The sequence below is a fragment of the Tachypleus tridentatus genome, chromosome 13, assembly GCF_004210375.1.
Source record: "Tachypleus tridentatus isolate NWPU-2018 chromosome 13, ASM421037v1, whole genome shotgun sequence".
NCBI classification, from domain to species: Eukaryota; Metazoa; Arthropoda; class Merostomata; order Xiphosura; family Limulidae; genus Tachypleus; species Tachypleus tridentatus.
In genome coordinates, this window is record NC_134837.1 from 121,323,217 (window position 1) to 121,345,271 (window position 22,055).

Genomic DNA, 22,055 nt, shown 5'->3' on the forward strand with positions numbered 1-22,055 from the left:
CAGAATCCGAGGCCAAAGGAAGTGGACCTGACCAGTCACTGGAAGGAATGGTGGAGACAAAGACAGGAGTATATGTTGACTTGTCAACTCGCTTATCTATAGAAAGTAAAAAAGACTTTTAACATGGTTTGAGAACGACTCTGTTAGAGACACAGAAAGATATTTTTGTACTCCCAGTGTGGCAGTGCACGTAGCGCAGCAGCATATGTTCGAGATGGAGTTGGGGCCAATAACTTCCACACCTCTGAGTAACAAATGTTGTTAACGGTTTTTAAAAGCTGTACCTCTCTCTCCTCCACCCACTTAAGGAAAAAACAAAAGTAAGAGAGGTGGAAATCACTACATTCGATGCAGTGTGGTTCCAGTTTGCACTCGTAAGCGTTGTGGTATTTGCCACCACAACAGGCATCATGTTGTGGTTCTTTGACGTGTTCTGCCCTTGCGAGTGGATATAGGGCATTCAGCAGAAACGCCTTCACTGCACAAACCAGAGAAGATCTCGGACTCAAGAATGGTCTTCAAGTCCCTTTCAACGACCATTCCTCGAAAGGAATTCAACTATCATGTGGAGTAACCTCAATGACTATATTCTCAATGGACTTAGAATTCAGAAGGACTTCACTGTATGTGTGTGTGTTTTTTCTTATAGCAAACCCACATCCGGCTATCTGCTGACTTCACCAAGGGAAATCGAATCCCTGATTTCAGCATTGAAAGACTTCACTGTATGTTGGGGTACATGGCTCCACCAAAATTTCACCAAATCAAAGCTTCTTTACTGACTTGGAATAGCCAACAAGTCCCTCTAATTCCTTGTGAATGAAAAAGGGAGGCATTTCCCTAAGGCTCTGTCAGATAAAGAATGAAGGTATTAAAATTGAGGTACCGGCTCTGACGTTAGTGGTGTCTATGTATCTCTCAAGGATTGGGTTATCCATAATAAGTCGAGAAAATTCAATGCCAACTGACCCCACCCACCATGGAGCCATACGAGGGAATGCACTACAATCCCAAACAAGGACAATGCAGCAACGCAAGGGTTTTGTGAGCACTATACCCAAACACCAGCATCAGACGCACAACATCCACTGAGAACGTCCAATACCAGTATTCGGTTGACCCTAGCTCAACAGGATTAGTCAAATGACCCTGGGGGCACCCCAAGGCCTCCCGTTTACAGGAGCTCAAGGCCAAATTAGTGTGTTGAAATTGGACCCCTCAATCACCAGGATCCTCTCTTCTCCTTCACGGGTCGCCTCGCACGACAGACATGTGGGTGGATGTTCAGATCCCAGAGGAGGTAAACTGAAAAAAAAGCCTTCACCAAAGGGCTGACGTTACGTCTTCACGTACCAATATCACTTGTGGTGAGAAGGTAGTAGGCATTGAGCATGATATGTAAAGCAGTAGTATGGCGAAATATTTTTCTGTTGAAGGTTAGTTGCTGTTTCAATATACAACTACCTACCTGAAGTTCCCAACGTAAGGTGAGTGCTCGGAAGAGCAGACAGACTCTCCCGTCGTCTCTTTAAGTTTTCAGATGACTGACGTTGGAGAGGACGAGATTTCCTCTGGAAGAGAAACGAGCTATCACTGGGTTCGTGATGATACGGAGAGAGTAAAGGCGAATGAGATCCTTTCTCCATCTAGTGGGAAAATGATAAACTATAATATTTAATTTCGAATTTCTTAAAAAGTAAATACAAGAATAAAAAATATCTGAGAGTTTTGTGTAAAACCAATAAATTACAGAAAGTGACAGAGATTAAAATGGTTTCAACTGTTCTAAGTCTCCAGTGAGTCGCTCTTCGGACGTCGCAACATTAGATTTCTTTAACTCTTATAAAATAATATCAAGATGTTATGGCGAGTATTGGATTAGCAAATGAAGCTGTTATCCCTAAGCCTAAACAAATACGTTATATAATACAGTAAACTCATCAACGGCCACCATTCTTTTATTTCTTGATGACGGACAGCGTCATGTCATGCAAAGCTCATCGGACAAAGTACATTTTTGTTGCCGTTCTTATCTAGCATTGGAAAGCTTCTTTAGTGGGTTTCAACTTAGCCTAAACTTAAGTTTTATTATTGTTACATAATACACTTCAAAAACATGTTGGAAACGTTCCACATGACAGTACTGAAATATGCACTTAGATCCGTGATTCTTAACGATTTCGCCCTCACAAGCACACTGTGTACAAATTGCACATCCTACATGTTTTACATATTATACTACATGAGTATAATACACTCATATACACTTCATTCAGGATGAAAAAAGTCCACTGACTGATGTCGTCTAACCTCGGACTCTGTGTCATGTTTGACGTCCCTATACTCGAAACTGACTTATATGTAACCACAACACCTCTTTAAGTTGGGCAAGGCTCGACTTGTAATCTGAGTGTCGCGGGTTCGAATCCCCGTCTCATCAAACATGCTCGCCCTTTCAGCCCCTGGGGGTGTTATAATGTTATAGCCAATCCCACTATATGTTGGAAAAAGAATAGCCCAAGAGTTGGCGGTAAATGGTTATAATTAGCTCCTTTCCTTCTAGTCTTACACTGCTAAATTAGGGACAGCTAGCGCACGTAGCCCTCGTGTAGCTTTGCGCGACATTTAAAACGAACCGTCAAGTAACATCATCAAACAATACGTATTTAAATATATCAACAACTATTTCCTTTTTAATACCTAGGTTAATATGAGTTTCATATTACTATAACTTGGTTTTGTTATTCACTAACACAGACACAAAATATACAGGTTTTTATGGTTTATCAAACACGAATTGTTCTTTTAGTACATATATTAAACTACAGATGGCAGAACTAGCATAAATAATATTTTAAGAATATGTGAATTCAGGACCGTATTATTAATTACAAAATTAACACAAAAATCACACAATTTAATCAAATAATAGTGAAATGTACATTACTCTACGAAACATATATACTAATGTGCATGTAAACACAAAATCACATGAATAACAAAGCGGATTGAGAGTTAATTTCACGCAACCGTTTGTTGTCAAAGTAAACCATATAAAAATGGAATTACTTCCACCATCGTGTTAAATACTGTAACTGAACCCTCCGTGTAAAGACATACCTGGTTTCTTCTGTTTATGCAAGCCACATGACAAGTTTGTTTACGTAGTTCCGACGTACTGCTTTAATTTTCCAATCTGGTGAGCTGGGTTCATGTGACGCCACAAAATATTCCTCCTGCTTCAAGCTTTGAGTGCTCAATAAATGACAGTTAAAAATGTATGCTCAAGATGGCTGGCATGGGTATTAAAATTATAATTAAAATAAAGTACAGAACAACGTTTGGACCTTTTTGGAAGAAGGTCAGAAAGTAGTTCCGTACTTTATTGAGCATACATTTTTACTTCAAGTGGGTTTCTCGTCACCACAAAGTGACAGTTAATCCATCAACAGGGAAGGTGAGAGGTGGTGTACTACTGATTGACAGTCTTCGCTCCCCCAGGTCACTGTCACAAAATTACGAACGGCAACAGAGCCCTAGTAGTTTGGCCATAAATTTTAAACTAACTGATAGATGAAAAAAATTAATTATGACTCTCAATACCGTGGTTTTGCTTTGTGCCGCATAACAGTGCCGTTACTGTTGGTCTACGTTGTACATACATGGTTTGCTGCGTATCTCGGAGATGGATAATGTAGTTATGTAGATTATATTAATGAGTTTGGGTTCAAATGTAGTAAATCATACAAAGTAGCTTTGGTTACACTCACGTTCTATAGGAGAGAACTGAATTAATACATATATTGGCTGAGGAGAATAGCATAGAGGATTTATTCTAATGTCTACCTCCCCATGTCACTCTTCGGGTAGATGTCAACTATGGTTGAAATCAACAAATTAGTATGGAGCACTAGTAGGTGACTTACGATGGTCCTAAGAGTACATGTCAAATTTGGTGACAATTAGTCCAGCAGTTTGCCAATAAGCAGATAAACACAAACCATTTAATGAAATAATTGTTTACAGAAGCAGAACATCAAAAACACGTCATCGCAAAATTCTAACAAAGTATGCATGTACCATTACTGTTAATAAAGGGTTGATTCGTTTAACCAGTTAAGTAGTCAGATATATTCAACATAACGTGAAGTTTAAAGTTCAGTTTAAATGTTGAATGTCCCCTTCTACGATTAAATCTCAATTTACAAAGTAGTTGTCCAACATCAGGATTGAACCTCAAATTCAGGTGGCTGTTGACCCCCATCAGGATTAAGTCTCAAATTCAGATAGTTCTTGACTCCATCAAATTTAAAGCACAACTTAGATGGAGGTAGACTTTGATAAAATCTAAGTAATATTCGTTAAGTAAGAACAAAAGTCATGAATTATATATAACTTAGTTGACAGTCTTACCACAGTTTTGCCAGAATCTCTGTTCAAACTCGAAAAGACCAAGATGTCAAGGACATTTAAGGTCGCTATATCATTTTTCCATTGTAAAGAAAATAAAGGTGACCCGAATCAGGAAAATTCTTGTGGTTCATAATTAAGGCCTTTCTGAGACGTGTTCTACTGTCGTTTACAGACTCCAAGCAGTTTGCTGATCAACCGCTAAGGAAACAACTCATGACTTTTTACGGACGGCAAAAACCAATAGGGGAAACGTGGTTTCCTTGTCACTCCAGCACTGTTCCCAACTTTTCAGTGTGGAAGACGCGAGACATGGAAGGAAGTCCATATAACGTTAAAATCTTGGGTTTCTTCCAACAGGAAGACCCTGAGCCACGTTTCGCTGTCTTAATTTCTTTTACAGAAAAGTTCTGATGAAAAGTACACAAAATTACCTTTAGTTAGAGGCGATGTTTAAACACCGTATCCCGGGTGAAACAACAATATGATTCTAAAAAGAACTAATGGCTTCCTTAAAATGAATGGACGTGGACTTCGTGTCGTGCACTTGAACACCAGGTACCAAATTAACAATGTAAATCATTACTACTACAACTAGTATAGAAACGTGTATAAAATATACACAGATTCTACATGAAAATCAGTATTGACACAACTATTACAATACACTTACTGTGAATTACATGTGGGTTCAGTTTGCTCCTGTATATGCTCTTTTCCTGCATTACAGCTTTGCTCGGCAGAAAACAGTGCTGATTGGTGATTTGTTTGTCTATACGTTAGGAGTAAATCTATATAAAGTGCTTTGTACACCACGGGTATCGAAACACGACTTTTAGCAATATAACCTTTCACATTTATAGCTGAGCCACTGATAGCTTATTTCCTTGTTTCAGAAGTTTGCAAAGCTATAAAAGGTTGGTTGGTTGGTTGATTTGGTGTTCTATGGCACAAAGCAGTTAGGCTATCTGCGCCAAACATCTGGTAAAAAGTTAAAATTAAAGTAAATTTGGTAAAATTCATAAAAGGAAATTAAGATAAAACAAAACAAAGTTCAAAAAACATAAATAGCATAAAACCAATGATTTTATCTAGTCTACAACGTTAAGAGAAAAACTACAATAATACAAGTTGTAAAGAAGTTTTTGTAGCATAATTGTAATAATAATAACTCGCCAGGAAGACTAACAGGTAAGTTCAAAACCACCACTAGTCACCTGAAGTTGACCTTTCCAGTCCTGGTTCCGAGTTATTTGACGTTACGGCCATTTTCTAATTTCAAATTGAACTGGATGTACTTTGATTCTTAAAAGGGAATCACATCAAAAAGGTCTAAAGTATAAAAAACTTAAATACCATTAAAAAGATTATTGGTCTTTAAAAAACTAAAAATATTTCCAAGGTGGACAGTGTCATCATTACCAATAACACTGTGTAACGTTATGGACAAACCTTGGGACAGAACAGGTTTAAAATGGTGCCGTCGTTGAGAGTCATAACGACGGCAAGAAAGTAAAATGTGGCTGTTTGAGACCCGAGTGTTATACAAACTACACAATGGTGCATCAGATACAGAAAACAGAAAACGTTAAGTTAAAAAACTGTGACCAATGCGTAGTCTAGTTAGAACAACTTCCTCTTTCCGATCCTTACGGAAGCAAGACGGCCAAAGTCCAATATAGGTTTTATTTGGTAAAGCTTGTTTTCACGTTGATCACTCCAAGTCGACTGCCAGCTGGCACGGAGCCGAGCCTTGAATACAAGACCATAGTCCATGTATGGAACAGGCACAGCGGTGATAGTGCCAGAGCAGATAGACTTAGCTGCAGTGTCGGCGAGCTCGTTCCCGCGAATACCAACGTGGCCCGGTATCCAGAATAACTGGATTGACGTAGATGTTAAAGAAAAATGGGCGAGTCAGTTTTGAATATCGGCGAGTACAGGGTGTGAACTAACATGAAGCGATTCCAGAGCCAGTATAAAACTAAGCGAGTTAATATAAAGAGTGCAGTTTGAGTACTGCTTAGCTTCTATGTGATCCATGGCAAAAGAAATGGCGTACAGTTCAGCAATGAACACAGAAGCTGTAGAGAAGATTCTGCGAGCAACCATCGAACCACAAAGACCACACAGTCACCTGATTTCCATCCATCTGTATAAATAGGAATGGAAAGATGGTTCGAAAGATGTTCAGAAAATAATAAGACAGTATTTCCATTCGGGAGTATCTGCTTTCTTCAGATGGCTTAAAAATAGGTCACACTTTGGGACTGTAAAAAGCCATGGTGGGATGGGTTGAAGAGTGGATACAACAATGTTATCCAAGGACAGGCCCAATTCATCCAACTGCGCCTGGATACGAAGGCCAAAAGGAGCAATGGCAGATAGTCTGTGGGCCATACTTTTTGGTATGGCCCACCGAGGAAGGAAAACACAACCCCAGGTGGGATGCTTTGGTAAGAAACGAAGTTTCAAAGCATATAGTAAACACAGTTGCAAACAGCAGAGATGCAAAGAATGTTCATGAGACTCCATGTATAAGCTATGAACTGGGAAAGTCCCAGTGCAGAGCCCAAGTCCTTGATGATGAATGGGGTCCAGCTTCTTTAAGGCCGATGTTTTGGCAGAGCCATAGACCAGTGATTCATAATCGAGTTTCGATCGAATAAGAGCACGATATATCTAGCACAGAACATCGATCTGCTCCCCAAGTGGTGATACAGAGGACACGAAGGATGTTCAGTGTTCTTGTACATTTGACCCGTAGCTGCTTGATGTGTGGTATAAAGGTCAGCTTGCAGTCAAAGATAAACCCCAAGAGCTTTGTCTCAGGGACCACAGGCAGAACAACTTCACCGATACAGAGTTTAGGATCAGGGTGAATACCTCGTTGGCGGCAAAAGTGTATGCAAACGGTTTTAGAGAGAGAGAGAGAGGCGTTAAAGCCGTTTGCTGTGGACCACTTCAGTAAACAATTGAGAGCAGTCTGTAGCTGTCACCCAATATACCTTATGTGCGCCGACTGACATGAGATGTGAAAGTCGTTGGCATAGAGCCTGTTTGCAACAGTGAGAGAGAGTTATTTAGTGATGGCATTAATCTTTATACTGAAAAGAGTGGCACTCATAACACAGCCCTGAGAGATTCCAAGTTCCTATAGAAAAGAACGGGAAAGTGTCGAACCTACACGAACTTGGAATCTCCCGTCCATTAAAAAAAATTAATAAAAATGGGCAAATGGCCACGTAACCCATATATATGGAGGTCTCACAAAATGCCATACCTCCATGTTGTATCATAAGCCTTCTCATTGTCAAAGAATATTGATACAAGATGTTGTCGTTTGAGAAAGGCTTCTCTGATTGACGTTTCAAGTCAAACTAGGTGGTCCACGGTGGAGCGCTGTCGTTGGAACCCACATTGGGTGGGCAAGAGGAGATTGTTTGATTCGAGGAACCAAACTACACAAACATTAATCATCCTCTCTGAGGTCTTACAGAGACAACTCGTCAAAGTAATTGGACGGTAGTTTGAAAGAATCTTGAGATCCTTCCCAGGCTTAGAGAAAGGAAGGACAATAGCCTGGCGCCAGGCATCAGAAAAAAAACATTCTCCTGCCAAATCCAGTTAAAAACAATCAGAAGAATAGCAAATTATACAAATGACTGCCTGTACTACATACATCTGGTTATATCATACAAATGACTGCCTGTACTACATACATCTGGTTATATCATACAAATGACTGCCTGTACTACATACATCTGGTTATATTATACAAATGACTGCCTGTACTACATACATCTGGTTATATCATACAAATGACTGCCTGTACTACATACATCTGGTTATACTATACAAATGTGTGTTTAGTTCGGTTATTGTTAAGTCCCAAGTTACACAATGGACTATCTAACACAGTGATAAGCTTTGAAGCTTACAATACTGCAGTTCCGGGTTCGATTTAATGTGGTGGACAGAACGGACAGTGTCCACTGTGCACCTCTGCAATTCCCTCCCCAGTGGGTCAATGGTAAACCTACGGACTTACAATGTCAGAATTCGGAGTTCGATTCCTCACAATGGACAGTACATAGATAATCTACTGCGTGGATTCGCGCTAAAATGAATAAATAATCGCGTTTAACAGCAAACAAAGGTTTTACAGAAACCTTAATAGTTCACGCAGACACTGTTTTTGAATTTCGCGCAAATCTACACGTGGGATTGATCATCACATTATAACACCCACATGGCTGAAAGGGTAAGCATGTTTGGTGTGACTTGTATGCGAACCCACGACCTTCAGATTACGAGTAGTGTCTTAACCAACTAAAAACCTTGTTTTGTTTACACTTAAATTACCATTTTGTTTTATTAACCTTTAAATTATCACCTCGTTTCACTAACCCTTGAGTTATAACCTTGTTTTATTATCCCTCATATTACCACTTTGCTTTATTTACCCACAACTTACCACTTGTTTGCACACCTTTCACATATTACATCATACTGATTAAATTTGTTTTTACCTACTATGACATCCAATGATAACAAATTCTACGCTCACAGTAGTGACCCAGTAACTAGAGGTTGATTATCAACCTGTGTGCCACGAGAGATTGGCAGGTGTGCCGCGGTGTTTTTGAAACACATTCAAATTTCTTGGGATTTTACAAGCAAGTCGAACACATCAGTTAATAAAAGCTACAATAGAGACACTCTGTAGCTTTCCAAAACATTCGATGGTTTTCACTGAACTCGAGCACTGAGAAGTTCATACTTAAATTTCATTCTCGACTGCAACGGTTCGACTGTTAGTTTAATTGTGGCGCAACAAGCGCTTCGTACGTCATAAATGATGCATCAAGCAATCAAACTGCTTTCTGGAACACGTTCTCATTCTGCGGTAAGCTACAGCTACTACTCTGTAGGTAGGAATTTTATATCAACTGCAGAACTTCGTGCTTATCGTGTATGAATTAGCTTTATCATTTATCCATGAAAAAATATTTAAGTCTGGTGCTGCAAAGGAGAATGTGTTGAATCAAAAGCAAGGAATCAAACGAAAGTACAAAAACGAATACATCGAATACGGTTTTATCGCTTTGGAATCGGAACATTCTCAATTACCATTCTGCCTACTCTACAATGCAGCTTTATCAAACGAGGCACTTGTTCCTAGCAAACTGAAGAGACACTTGGAAACAAAACATTCAGCTGTGAAGGATAAACCAAAAGAATACTTCGAGAATCTCGCAGCTCAACAACATGAACAGTCAAAGAAGCTTGTGAACTGCATGAAGCTGCCCGAAAAAGGATTGATTGCAAGTTATAAGGTTGTTCAGTTGTTGGCAAAACGCAAGAAAGCGCATATGGAGGCCGAATCAGTCATTGCGTTAGCGTTAGCAATCATCGTTAAAACTATGCTTGGAACGGATGCCGCCAAAAAAGGTTAAGCAAGTTCCACTGTCCAGTGACACAATTTCGAGCATAATTGTAGATTTATCGTCGGATTTGAAGGATCAAGTTTGCGAACACTTCGAAGCGCCTGAAGATGAATTGTCTCTGTTATGGTCTCTTGAAGTTGATGAATCTACTGACGTTAGTGGAAAAGCTCAAGTCCTGGCTTTTGTTTGATTCATAAAAGATGGAGAAATCGTAAACGAATACTTATTTTGCAAAGATTTAAAAAATACAGCGAAAGGCCAAAACATTTTCGAGTTGGTGAATGAAAACATTTTGCTCTTCAAATTACATTAGAATAATTGTGTCAGCGTTTGCGCAAATGGCTGTCCTTCAATACAAGGAAAAAAGAAGGGATTCGTCACTCTGGTGCGCCAACAAAATCCAAATATTAGGATTGTTCACTGCATGATTCACTGAGGAGCTCGCCTCCAAATCTTTGCCGAAAGATTTGCAGTCTGTTATGAATCAAGTTATTCAAGTGGTGAATTTCATCAAGTCTCGGCCACTTCAATCTCAACTTTTCTCTCTTCTCTGTGAGGCGATGGATTCAGACTACATAAAGCTACCTTATCACACTGAAGTTTGCTGGCTTTCGAAAGGAAAGGTGTTAAAGCGTCTTGTCCAACTAAAAACTGAAGTAATTTCTTTCTTGGAGGTTGAGGAAGCAGGTTTTGAATTTTCTTTTCATGATGAGATCTGGTGGCTGAAGGTTTAATTTTTCTCCGACTTGTTTGACAAATTAAAATCTCTGAACTTAAATCTCCAAGGACCATCTGAAAACATTATTACTGCAACGTCCACACTGAAGACCTTCGATGAACAGGTGACGCTGTGGAAGAATAAGATCTCGAAAGGAGTCCTTGATTGTTTTCCTTCTGTTAGCGAATGTCCGTCAAAGAAGAAAATTGTCCCTCAAATTTTGAACACATTAAGCAACCTACAGTCCGCACTAAAACATTACCTAAAAAATCGTTAAGGCTTTCCAGGTGTGCAGCAAAAGTTTTCAGATTGTCGTAGTGTGCCGCAAGTCAGAAAATGTTGAGAACCACTGAACTAGAGGGTCAACTAAGTGTGATCTTCTATGTTGTTTTTTTGTGCGACTCGTAACCAACAAAGTCAGGAACCCACAAGCAATTTGGTTTAAAAAACAGTGCAGTAAAAATACGTTGAATGATAAAAGAGCTGGTAGATCAGCGGTGCTAAAAGCTTCTAAATGAAAGCTCGTGGAAATATCTGGTTCTGTAAAACCCCGTTACAAAACTATTTTACTAACCCAAAACATACAGCGATTTTTTGTTGGTGGTACTACAAAAACTTGTTAGTTCTCACCGAGAACTCATAACACCAGATATATCGCTATCTTAGAATCAAATGTAGTAAACACATTGAAAACGTGATAATATAAGGAATAGTTTTTATATCGTTGACATCACAAGTTTCATCACTTCTGACAAATATATAGGTTACAATATACACTTCTTTCAGTTCTCAGGATTTGGTTACTAACGTATTACCTTGAATTTTGTGGCTTTGAATTGCAATTATCTCATCGCTGAGGTTGTTTCAAGATACCTTCAATTTAATCACTGACTACAATTGATGAAAAATATGAAATGGAATAATAGAAACATGACGGTTAGCACAGAAATTCCTGCTTTGTTAATCCACAGATTATTTCCATTTGGTTGTTATTACAACTAAGTTCTGAACGATGGAAGAATGGATGAAAAGGAAAAGGAATGCCACCAATGCAACGTTGCTAATACATATGTCTGTGACAAGTTGATAATGAGGAAGGGGAGTACGAATAAAACTTTAAAAATTCTTCTGAAATAATCATCGATAATTGGGAGGCTAATTACTCCAGGATGAAACAATTTGTTTGGATTAACTAGGAAATGCGACCGAATTCTTAAAGACCGATGAAAGTAACAAGGCTTTTTCCTTCAGATGTAACAATATCTTCATCAGTCTTTTAACATAAAGATATAAATTTTAATATAACAGGTATCTTTCCGTTATTTTTCCAAGCACATTATCTCTATCAAGCCACAAATTATTAGTTGGCTACCATGATGAGAAAGGACCATTACCAACGTGTTGAAAAACTACAAAAGTACAAACATTTTGAAGAATTGATACAATATATACCAGCGCCCTCTATTGGGGGAGAAAGTAATTGAATGACATTTGAACAATCCTCACTGACAGCTTCCGAAACATAGAAATTACTTTAAATACGTATCTTGTTTGTTTTTGTGTATTTTTAATTTTTTATTACCATTATTTTTATTTAATAGTTAGGGTCTCTTTCTGAATTGTGGAATTGCTAAATACGTGGACCCTGGGGTTCTTGGCGTAATATAACACTTCATCTGTCAAATTCATGAAACGTGATAGCGTCAAAAAACAAGAAAACTCTCAGAAAGCGTACCACTCCGCGGGAACTTTTGATTGTATTTACCCTTGCAATACTTTATTTCTAATCTAATACAAATTAGATCTTTCAATATACAGGTCACCACTATGAGAGGCCTAATATTGTTCTATTCTCGCTCTCCCACACCATTTGCCCCTTGCCAAAGTGAAACTTGGTTCCCAATACGACCGGTCTAATTCAGTGACAAGTGGCAAATCAGATGACGGTCTAGGATTTCTAGTTCTCCATCGACACTGAAATTTTACTATTTTGATGATGAGGAAGAAAGAGAAAAAATGTCTTCAATGTTTTTCTGTCAAAGAACAAAATACAAGAATTAATTTTGTATGTTCTTAATAAAACTTCATAAATATTTGTTAACTATGATTAGAAGAGGTCAAATCCAATACTACACTCAAAGCGTATATTAGTTATTTAACATTAAAATCGCATTGAGCAAGCTGCTGTGTCCGCTGTAGGGTATCGAATCTCAAATTTTAGCATTGTAATTCCTTGAATTTACCACTGGCCTAACCCATAGATAAGGGAACAGTCAAAAGAAATAAAAGAAAGTGCAAACGATTCACGTACCAGATTGTCACAAATTCGATTTTACCAAGAAATATTTACGTGCACGTAACACATCGGTCAAAGTAGTAACATGGAATGTTGTGTTTAAAATCTGAATGGACGACTTTCAAACCTTGAATGTTGAATTACTTTCACCAACAAATTAATTACTGGCTTCTTTTACACTTCCAGTACCAGTTAGCTTTAAACCACAAATTAATGACTTTTTCACATTGAATAGTATTCTGTTTTGACCTTTTACAAAATTCTAATTAAAAAACCTTATCAGCAGTTACTGTGGTTAACTGTAATAATGATGATACTTTTCTGCTATTTACATGCCATTATAGGCCCTATAACCAACAAAGTTATTAACATATAAAGTTTGATGTACGGAATCTGGAAAAACGCGTTTAAAACGACCCCTCTTCCAGTTATAACTCTACAACTAATTGTTTGTTTGGTCTTGAATTTTGAGCAAAGCTACAAGAGGGCTATCTGCGCTAGCCGTCCCTAATTTAGCAGTGTAAGACTAGAGGGTAGGCAGCTAGTCATCACCACCCACCGCCAACTCTTGGACTACTATTTTACCAACTAACAGTGAGATTAACCGTAATATTATAACGTCCCCATGGCTAAAAAGCTAAGCATGTTTAGTGTAACGGAAATTCGAACCCACAACTCTCAGATTACGAGTCGAGTGCCCTAACCACCTGGCCATGCCGAGCCCCTCTATAGTTAATACCGTTGTTATAATCATTCTATATGACGCTATTCTGTCTGCATAATTTTAATATAATTATAATCACATCTTGTTCTTAACCTGAACCACGTGATGTTGAAAAGTAAACACTTGACTTATAAATCCTTACTTAAAGTGTCAACATATAATTCACTTATAGTAGACTGTTAAGGTTATATTTCTATCAACTAAGATGTCTTAAAGCTCTATTATAAGGTAAACTATGAGTGTATGGGCCCTACAGTTATATCACACAAACAAGGAACCTAGAAAACCTAAAGTTCTATTATAAAGTAATCTGTGAACCTACGGGTTCTTGTGTTATATGATCAAACAAACGAGAAACAACGATCACCTAGCATCTATTAAACTATAAATCTAAAGGTTCTAAAATATAAACCTACAGTTATGAAGCTATAATACTGAGTGGACTATTCAACTAGAGTACAAGTGCTCAAGTTTTGGCATCACAACCTACGAACCTATAGGAAACGAAATTATGTAGCCATACCACTTGTGTCTGTATTCATTTACTAGATGGTTAACAGAGATGAGTACACGTATTACTCTGTTCTTTCAATTTACAGTCAAAATGGTGACGAGAAAAACTCCCATTCCCTTCCTGCGATGGTGATTTTTACATTTACACTTAACAGCAATAAAAAATAACCACACTTTCAGTCTTACAACTCAATTTATAAACTTTACAACCTATCATTATCATAACCTCAGAAACATTGTTAGAACCTTAGCTGTGTCGCACACAATTGGTAATATTAAATTAGTTTAGGAATAACTTGAATCAAGCAGTTCTATTGGTCGGTTACCAAAATTAAACACAATGAAACAATGGTGTAGGAAGAAGTTACAAGGTGAAAGTGCTTCACTGGACATGCAGATTTTACAATGAGAGATTGGGAATATGAAAAGCTGGTTTTAGTCAGCTCAATTCAGGAGATTCTGTGCGCATTTCCTTAGATAATTATTATAATAATAATATACTTTACATTTATACCGTATACGTCAAATATGTAAAAATGAAAGTGCTAGAACACTCTCGGTTCCGATACCTCTGAAATATATAATTTGTATAATTTATCAATTCAGCTGAAAACACAAAAAAAAGACGAACAAAATAAATACTCACTGAAATGACTGCAGTTTCTCCTATCTGTCAAAGAAATAAATGAATAATTCCTCCCACTAATTCCATATCATCCCTTGCTTACAGTAATGAACTATCCTCGAGGGGAGTGGAAACACGCCGTTGTCATTGTGTGACAAATACAGCCATTTAGAGCTGCGTACTTACACCATACATTAAAGTAAACCTAACATATTTGTTGATAGATACCTTTATATAGGTATCTTATATTATTCTAATGTATCTAAGAGTACCTCTTACAGATACACTAGCACTCGGCCTTCACATCTTATGAAATATTAGGCCTAATCGCAATCGTATTAGTCTTCAACTACGATCCGCTGCATAGCGAGCGCCCTCTTACAGGTATATATAATTCTAAAAAACAAATAATAATAATAAGGAAGGAAATCTTTATACATTCTCTTTTGTTCGTATCAAATTAAGACTAAAATATTCTTATTAACGTTTCAGTTTTCGCATTAAATTACTGGTTAGTACTTAACTCTTAACAGAAACAAACACAAAATAAAGTAGACTCCGCATAGAGAAATTTTTTGGAGGATAAAAAAATCTCCCAAAATATAGCCCCACAGTGGCTCAGCGGTATGTCTGCGAACTTACAACGCTAAAAACCACCCCTCGATATCCATGATGGGCAGAGCACAAATAGCCCACTGTGTAGCTCTGTGCTTAATTCAAAACAACAACATAAAGTAAATAAAGAAATAAAAATAGAAAGCCTCGAACAAAAAAACAAATTTTATACTATAAGCATAAATTTGGAAGATGAAAGATAAACACCGAAAATCAGAAGCTATAAATATGTACTAACAACTTAACCACACTTTCCTTTCTAAACCAAATAACATCCAACAGACTCGAAGCTTTACTCTGAGGAAAACAAAAGTGAAACCTGTGAACCATATTCGGTTGGTACGTTTGTATTTCTTCCAGTTGTTTCTTTATCAATTTTGCGCAAAGCTACTTGAGGGCTATCTACGCTAGCCGTCCCTGATTTAGTAGTGTAAGACTAGAGAGAAGATAGCTAGTCATCACCATCCACCGCCAACTCTTGGGTACCAACGAATAGTGGGATTGATCGTCACATTATAACGCCCTCACAGGTGAAAGGGCGAGCATGTTTGGTGTGACGGAGATTCGAACCGCATCCCTCAGGTTACGGTTTACTGTTTTTTAGCATCGCAATACCAGTGCTAATACGCTCGCATAAAATACTTGCGCTCAGTGGGGTTCAACAGCCTCTTCATTGTTATAAAGACCTAAACTGTTTCTACTTTCAATCCAACCCGAAAGGTGGAAGGGTAGACACTAACTGATGAGTGTGATTTATGACTATACGAGCTGAGAAATGTTCAACATTGTCAATTTTAACACGAACAAGTGACTTAGTCTTAAGCTTTAGGGAATATAACACTAAATTTTTGGGTTTGTTTCTCGCAATGAACTAAAACAAACAATATAGTGGCGGTCATACTTTAGGTTATTAGCGCGTCCATACTGTAAATTCAATTATCCAAGGTCTGCAATCCATTGCCACAAAAACACGCTTCGCATTTTGATACCATGGAAGCGCTATAAGTAAAAGTGATGAATAAACCTCATTATTCGAAGAAACAAAAGAAGGTTCAAGAATTTATGGTGTGGGCTATTGACTATATATTTTATTCATTATCAAATATTGTTTTATTATTATTATCATAAATGATAATGATAAAATTTGCATTTATGATTGGGCGAATTCCTAAAATAAACACGTAGTTTCTTAGGTCGAATTTAGTGTATCAAATTAAGATTATGACATATAACTTTTAAACTTAATGATCTCTACGAAACAAAAATAAAATGCCTAAAATAATAAAATATTCATCTAATTTCTATGCTTTCAGCTTATTATAACCTTCGTTCAAATTTAGTGTTAGGTTCTATATATATGTAGGCTTAAGATTTTTCTACAGCAGATGTCTGATTTGTTGGCGATAATTTCGAACAATAAACGGACAGCACACAACCCACTTGTTTTAAAATAATGTTCAAAAATTCTTTACACTAAAGAATATCACAGCTGTATCTAAGACCCTAAATAATTCTCTTTTCTTGTCACAAGTCCACTTAGCTTGATTCAATTACTTTAGGATCCAATTGACAAGACGAACTATATTCCTCTACTCGGGCCCGGCATGGTCCGGTGATTAAGGCACTTAACTCCTAATCCGAGAATCGCTGGTTCGAATCTCCATCACACCAAACATGCTCGCCATTTCAGCTGTGGAGTGCATTATAATGTCACGGTCAATTCCACTATTCGTAGGTAAAAGAGTTGACGGTAAGTGGTGATGACTGTCTGCCTTCCCTCTAGTCTTACACTGCTAAATTAGGAACGGCTAGCGCAGACAGCCCTCGTGTAGCTTTGTGCGAATTTCAAGATCAAAAAATATTTCTTCTACTCTTTTCGCAATAGTACCAGTGAATAATTCATTTACGTCACAGTTCACACAGAATGATTCAGTTACTGTGAAATACCTATTGAGAAGACAATTTATTTTCCTTGTCTCTGTTAAACTGTGAAACTCACTTTAAAACATCGCATGTTACTGCTAAACTAATAATCACACAAACTAAACCCACTTTCACTAATTTACTTTTTTCTGATTTCCTCCACTTAACTTGGTGACTAACACAGTTATATCCAGCTTTAAATAACTGTTTCTTTGTTCACATCAAAAGTTCACACAGGCCGATTCAGTTACTATAGAACCCAACTGACAAGACAGATTATTTTACCTGTCTATGTTGTTAAAATACAGCTGTGAACCACACTACAAATATCACCCGTTAAGGCTAATCGCCGGCTAACTTCACGTTTACTTTTACTAAGTAACATTTCTCTAATTGAACTTTATTCTAACTTCACTTATGCTCACTTAGTTGTATATATATATATATATATTTCGTTCACCGAAGACTCGAACTTCATATAAACTACGCGACGCTATAATGGGACAATACTCGTTCAAAGTAACAAGAAACTCGTACAGAGTCATGTAACAACATTTATCACAACCAACAATTTTAAAACAATCAAATCTCAACATCCCTATCATGAGCAATCATTAAACATAAACTTACAAAATAAATATAATAATAGTACTTAAACTATATCTAACACATAGCCTTTGAATAATCCGCCTTCGAAGAAGTAGAAATGAAGTAACTGGGCAGCTGTCATGAACAGAGTTGGAGTTACGTAAGCTAATAAACAAATAGGAGATTTCACCAATGCACGTCAAGAATGCTTTATCTTAACGAAATAAATGCTTCAAAACAAACAAATAATGAAATAAGAAAACCTTTAAAGTGAAGTAAAATTGTCAACGTCATAATTTTTCAGTGTTCCTTTTGACACTAACAAGTTCACTTACACATTCGTTATACTTCATACAAGACTTCAGAAAATGGAACTGACGTTCGACTAAGTGGGACCTGACACTGTAATTCGATGCATATTTATAACGTAACTGGGAAGCCCTTGATAGATAACGCTGTTCGAACTAGATAGGAATCAAACAAAATCTTTAACCGAAAATACCAACAAGCACATAACAACATGAAAATCAATACAGGTCTCTCTTTCACGTGTTAGCCATTTTGTAACAACTACCCATCGCAAATTGTTGGGCCACTCTTCTACCAACGAATAGTGGGATTGACAATCACATTATAACCCCCCCGGCTGAAAGGGCGAGCATATTTGGTTCGACGAAGGATTCGAACCCGGGACACGCAGATTACAAGTCGAGCGTTCTAACCACCTAACCATTCCGGGATCTTTATTTCAGAATTTTACCATTCTGTAATAATTCCACTTAATCACAAGGTGTTCAAACACTTGGAAAAAATATAATTCATAGAACTTTTCTTGTTACGACATTCATCCTCCACTGAGACAATCAATGAGTCTCTGAGAATTATCCATTTGTTTATCTCTAAACTAAACAATGATTAATTCGCTGTTCCGTGCACGTAGAAGGGAGAGAGCCACGAATTTGAACGTTATGATTCACCAATGATTTAACGAGAACACTAATGCGTCACATTCATTGTAAACAGTTTCTACAGCGTATATCGCCGATGTTAAAGTCGAAATTCTTAAATTTCTGTTCTTATGGGAATGGTGACAATATAGAGAGAATCAGTCAAACATATAGAGAGGAAAATTATAAATGGAAATTATATTTAATAAATGTCATACCACATGGGATTCGACAGGTTCAAGCTTTAAGGTGTATGGAAAAGAAAAGTCAAACGCGAAAAATTAACTCTTATTTTACATACGTTGTTTGTTCTCCTTATAATTCTCTGTAAGAAATAGTTTGTTCTCCTTATAGTTCTCTGTAAGAAATAGTTTGTTCTCCTTATAGTTCTTTGTAAGAAAGTTTGTATTCCTTGTAGTTCTCTGTTAGAAATAGTTTGTTCTCCTTATAGTTCTCTGTAAGAAATAGTTTGTTCTCCTTATAGTTCTCTGTTAGAAATACTGTTTGTTCTCCTTATAGTTCTCTGTTAGAAATAGTTTGTTCTCCTTGTAGTTCTCTGTTAGAAATACTGTTTGTTCTCCTTGTAGTTCTCTGTTAGAAATACTGTTTGTTCTCCTTATAGTTCTCTAAAAGAAATACTGTTTGTTCTCCTTATAGTTCTGTTAGAAATACTGTTTCTTCTCCCTACAGTTCTCCGTTAGAAATACTGTTTCTTCTCCTTACAGTTCTCCGTTAGAAATACTGTTTCTTCTCCTTACAGTTCTCCGTTAGAAATACTGTGCGTTCTCTTAATAGTTCTCCGTTAGAAATATTGTTTGTTCTCCTTATTGTTAGTTCTCTGTTGTTATGTTATTTTTCCACATGGCTGATAAAAATGTTGTTCTCCTTATAATTTTCTGTTCGAAACACTGTCTCTCCTTATGGGTGTGTGTGACATTAAAGAGAAATACTGTTTCTCCTTAAGAGTGTTTGTGTGAAATGTTGTTTTTCCGTATGGCTACCTGATAGAAATGTTGTTCTCCTTATAATTCTCTGTTAGAAATACTGTTTCTCATTATGGGTGTTTGTTTAAACTGTTGTTTTACATACGGTTCTCTAATAGACATGTTGTTTTCCATATGTCTACTTAATAGAAATGTTCTCCCTGTGGTAAACTATGAAATTCTTTGTTCTTCATATAAAAGAGTTGTTTTCCTTATGGTTATTTGCTACAAATATTGGTTTTCCTATAATCATCTATAATATCTGTTATTATTCAGATGGTTATTTGTTAGAAACGTCGTTCTGCATGGTGTAATTCCAAACGTCTTTCAAGAACGTGTTTAAATTAACTTAGCACATCCCAAGAGAGAAGTCTCGAATTTTCCTGAAAAGCTACACTGCAGCTCGCCTACGTCCGTCAAGTGAGTACAATTCCAAAACGAAGTGTGATGGCGTCATCAGAAAAAGATTTTACACAAATAGTTGAGAAGACAAGAGAATCTTAATTTTGTCTGTCAAAACACGTGTCCTTAATTTATTCGGTAGACTCTAGATAATAGTTATGTCCTTATTCTGAGTACCCCGAGCTCCCAAACACTACAAACGTAATAAAACTTGTTAGATTTCGTGGTGAATGTTACCAATTACATGGTTACCACAGTAACTCGGAATATTCGAATAATATAAAAACACGGACGTAAAAATAACATGAAAAGTAGACCGGTAGATAGATAAACCAATGGAAATCTCTACAGCCATACACAAATATATATGCGAACTCGTGCAGATATATGTATATAAGAAACAAATTAAAGTTCACTTCATCATGGAATAACGTAAAATAAAAAATAAAAACCAAAAAAATTAAATACAAACCTTATAATTATTACTTTATACACCAACCAACATTTTACTAAATGTATTAAAACTAGATTTAATAGTTTACTTGATTTTTATTGTCTTATAACAATACAATATAATCCCGGCATGGCCAGGTGGGTTAAGGCGTTCGACTCGTAATTTTAGTGTCGTGGCGGGTTCGAGTCCCCGTCGCACCAAACATGGGAGCGTTAAATGTTACGGTCAATCCCACTGTTCGTTGGTAAAAGAGTAGCCCAAGAGTTGGCGGTAAGTAGTGATGACTAGCTGCCTTCCTTCTAGTCTTACACTGCTAGCGCAGATAGCCCTCGAGTAGCTTTGCGCGAAATTCAAACAAACAATACAATAAAAGAAGGCAGCAAGAAAATTATATAATTAATAAATTTACTGCAACACGTAATAACTAATTTTAATATGCAAAGGACGCCTTAAAACGGCGCTAAAAGTAGTTTTCTTTTTCAAAGATAAAGTCCGTATATCTTATGTTCTATTACTGTAATCTGATAAATATGAAAACCCTGTACGAAATATGAAATAGTTTACTATTTTTTGTGCTTTATTTTATACACACACACATACATATATATTTTATATATATATATATATCAGAGTGCGATAGACCCCAAACATTGCACTATATATAACTTCCTAGTTGCACAGCGGCATGTCTTCGGACTTGCAACGCTAGATACCAGTGGCAGAACAAACAAGCACTATATATATATATATATATATATATACACACACACACACACACACACATTTAAAATACTTAAATATATCATCAAAATACACCATTTTTGTATAAATTAAAATTAATTTCAGTCGTGACCTGACCCCGCACCTTCAGTACTTTGGTAAAATTTTTAATTAATTACCCCGAGGCTGTCAATATACAGAAGGTTTCATTTTTGTTATGTGAAGTCCCTCCATCTACACTGCAACACCCCTCAAGATCTTTATTCAAACGTAATAACGGTTGAATCAGATCTACTGTAATCGTTTTACACAGTGTTGAATCCAGACCTTTCCACAGGGGTGGAACAGAGATAATACGAAATTGGGGAGAATAATTTAAACTTCAAATTCAACAAACTAAAATGGAAAATACTCCACTTTATATAGATCTGACGGAAACCTTCCACATACATATGAATAACTGTCACATAATAAGATGGAAAATGCTAATCAAAACTAATAACAGTACCTATTTTTCAGTCCATAAAACGGTTATATTTCCACTTAAATATATGTTTGTAGAGGCATAACCTCTCCTTAAATTTAGTTTCTGCAAATTATTATATCTAGTCTCTGAATTGACGGACACTACATTAGTGTCACTTAACGTTCAAGATTGATTCAGTAATATAGATTTCTTATTTCTAC

The 22,055-nt window shown here is 36.9% G+C and overlaps 1 protein-coding gene and 1 long non-coding RNA gene across 2 annotated transcripts in view; both read right to left on the reverse strand.

Moving 5' to 3' along the window:
• LOC143240385 (microtubule-associated serine/threonine-protein kinase 3-like) overlaps positions 1-22,055 on the reverse strand; it is a 110,665-nt gene that overhangs the window by 86,117 nt on the left and 2,493 nt on the right. The window contains exon 2 of the mRNA XM_076482719.1: positions 1,469-1,646. Within this exon, the coding sequence (XP_076338834.1) occupies positions 1,469-1,646 (178 nt within the window). The remainder of the gene's footprint in view (positions 1-1,468; positions 1,647-22,055) is intronic.
• Positions 12,309-15,099, reverse strand: LOC143240388 (uncharacterized). The gene is made up of 2 exons (XR_013021746.1): positions 14,758-15,099; positions 12,309-12,611 (listed from the first exon to the last, which is right to left on the reverse strand). It is a non-coding gene; the product is annotated as an uncharacterized LOC143240388 (long non-coding RNA).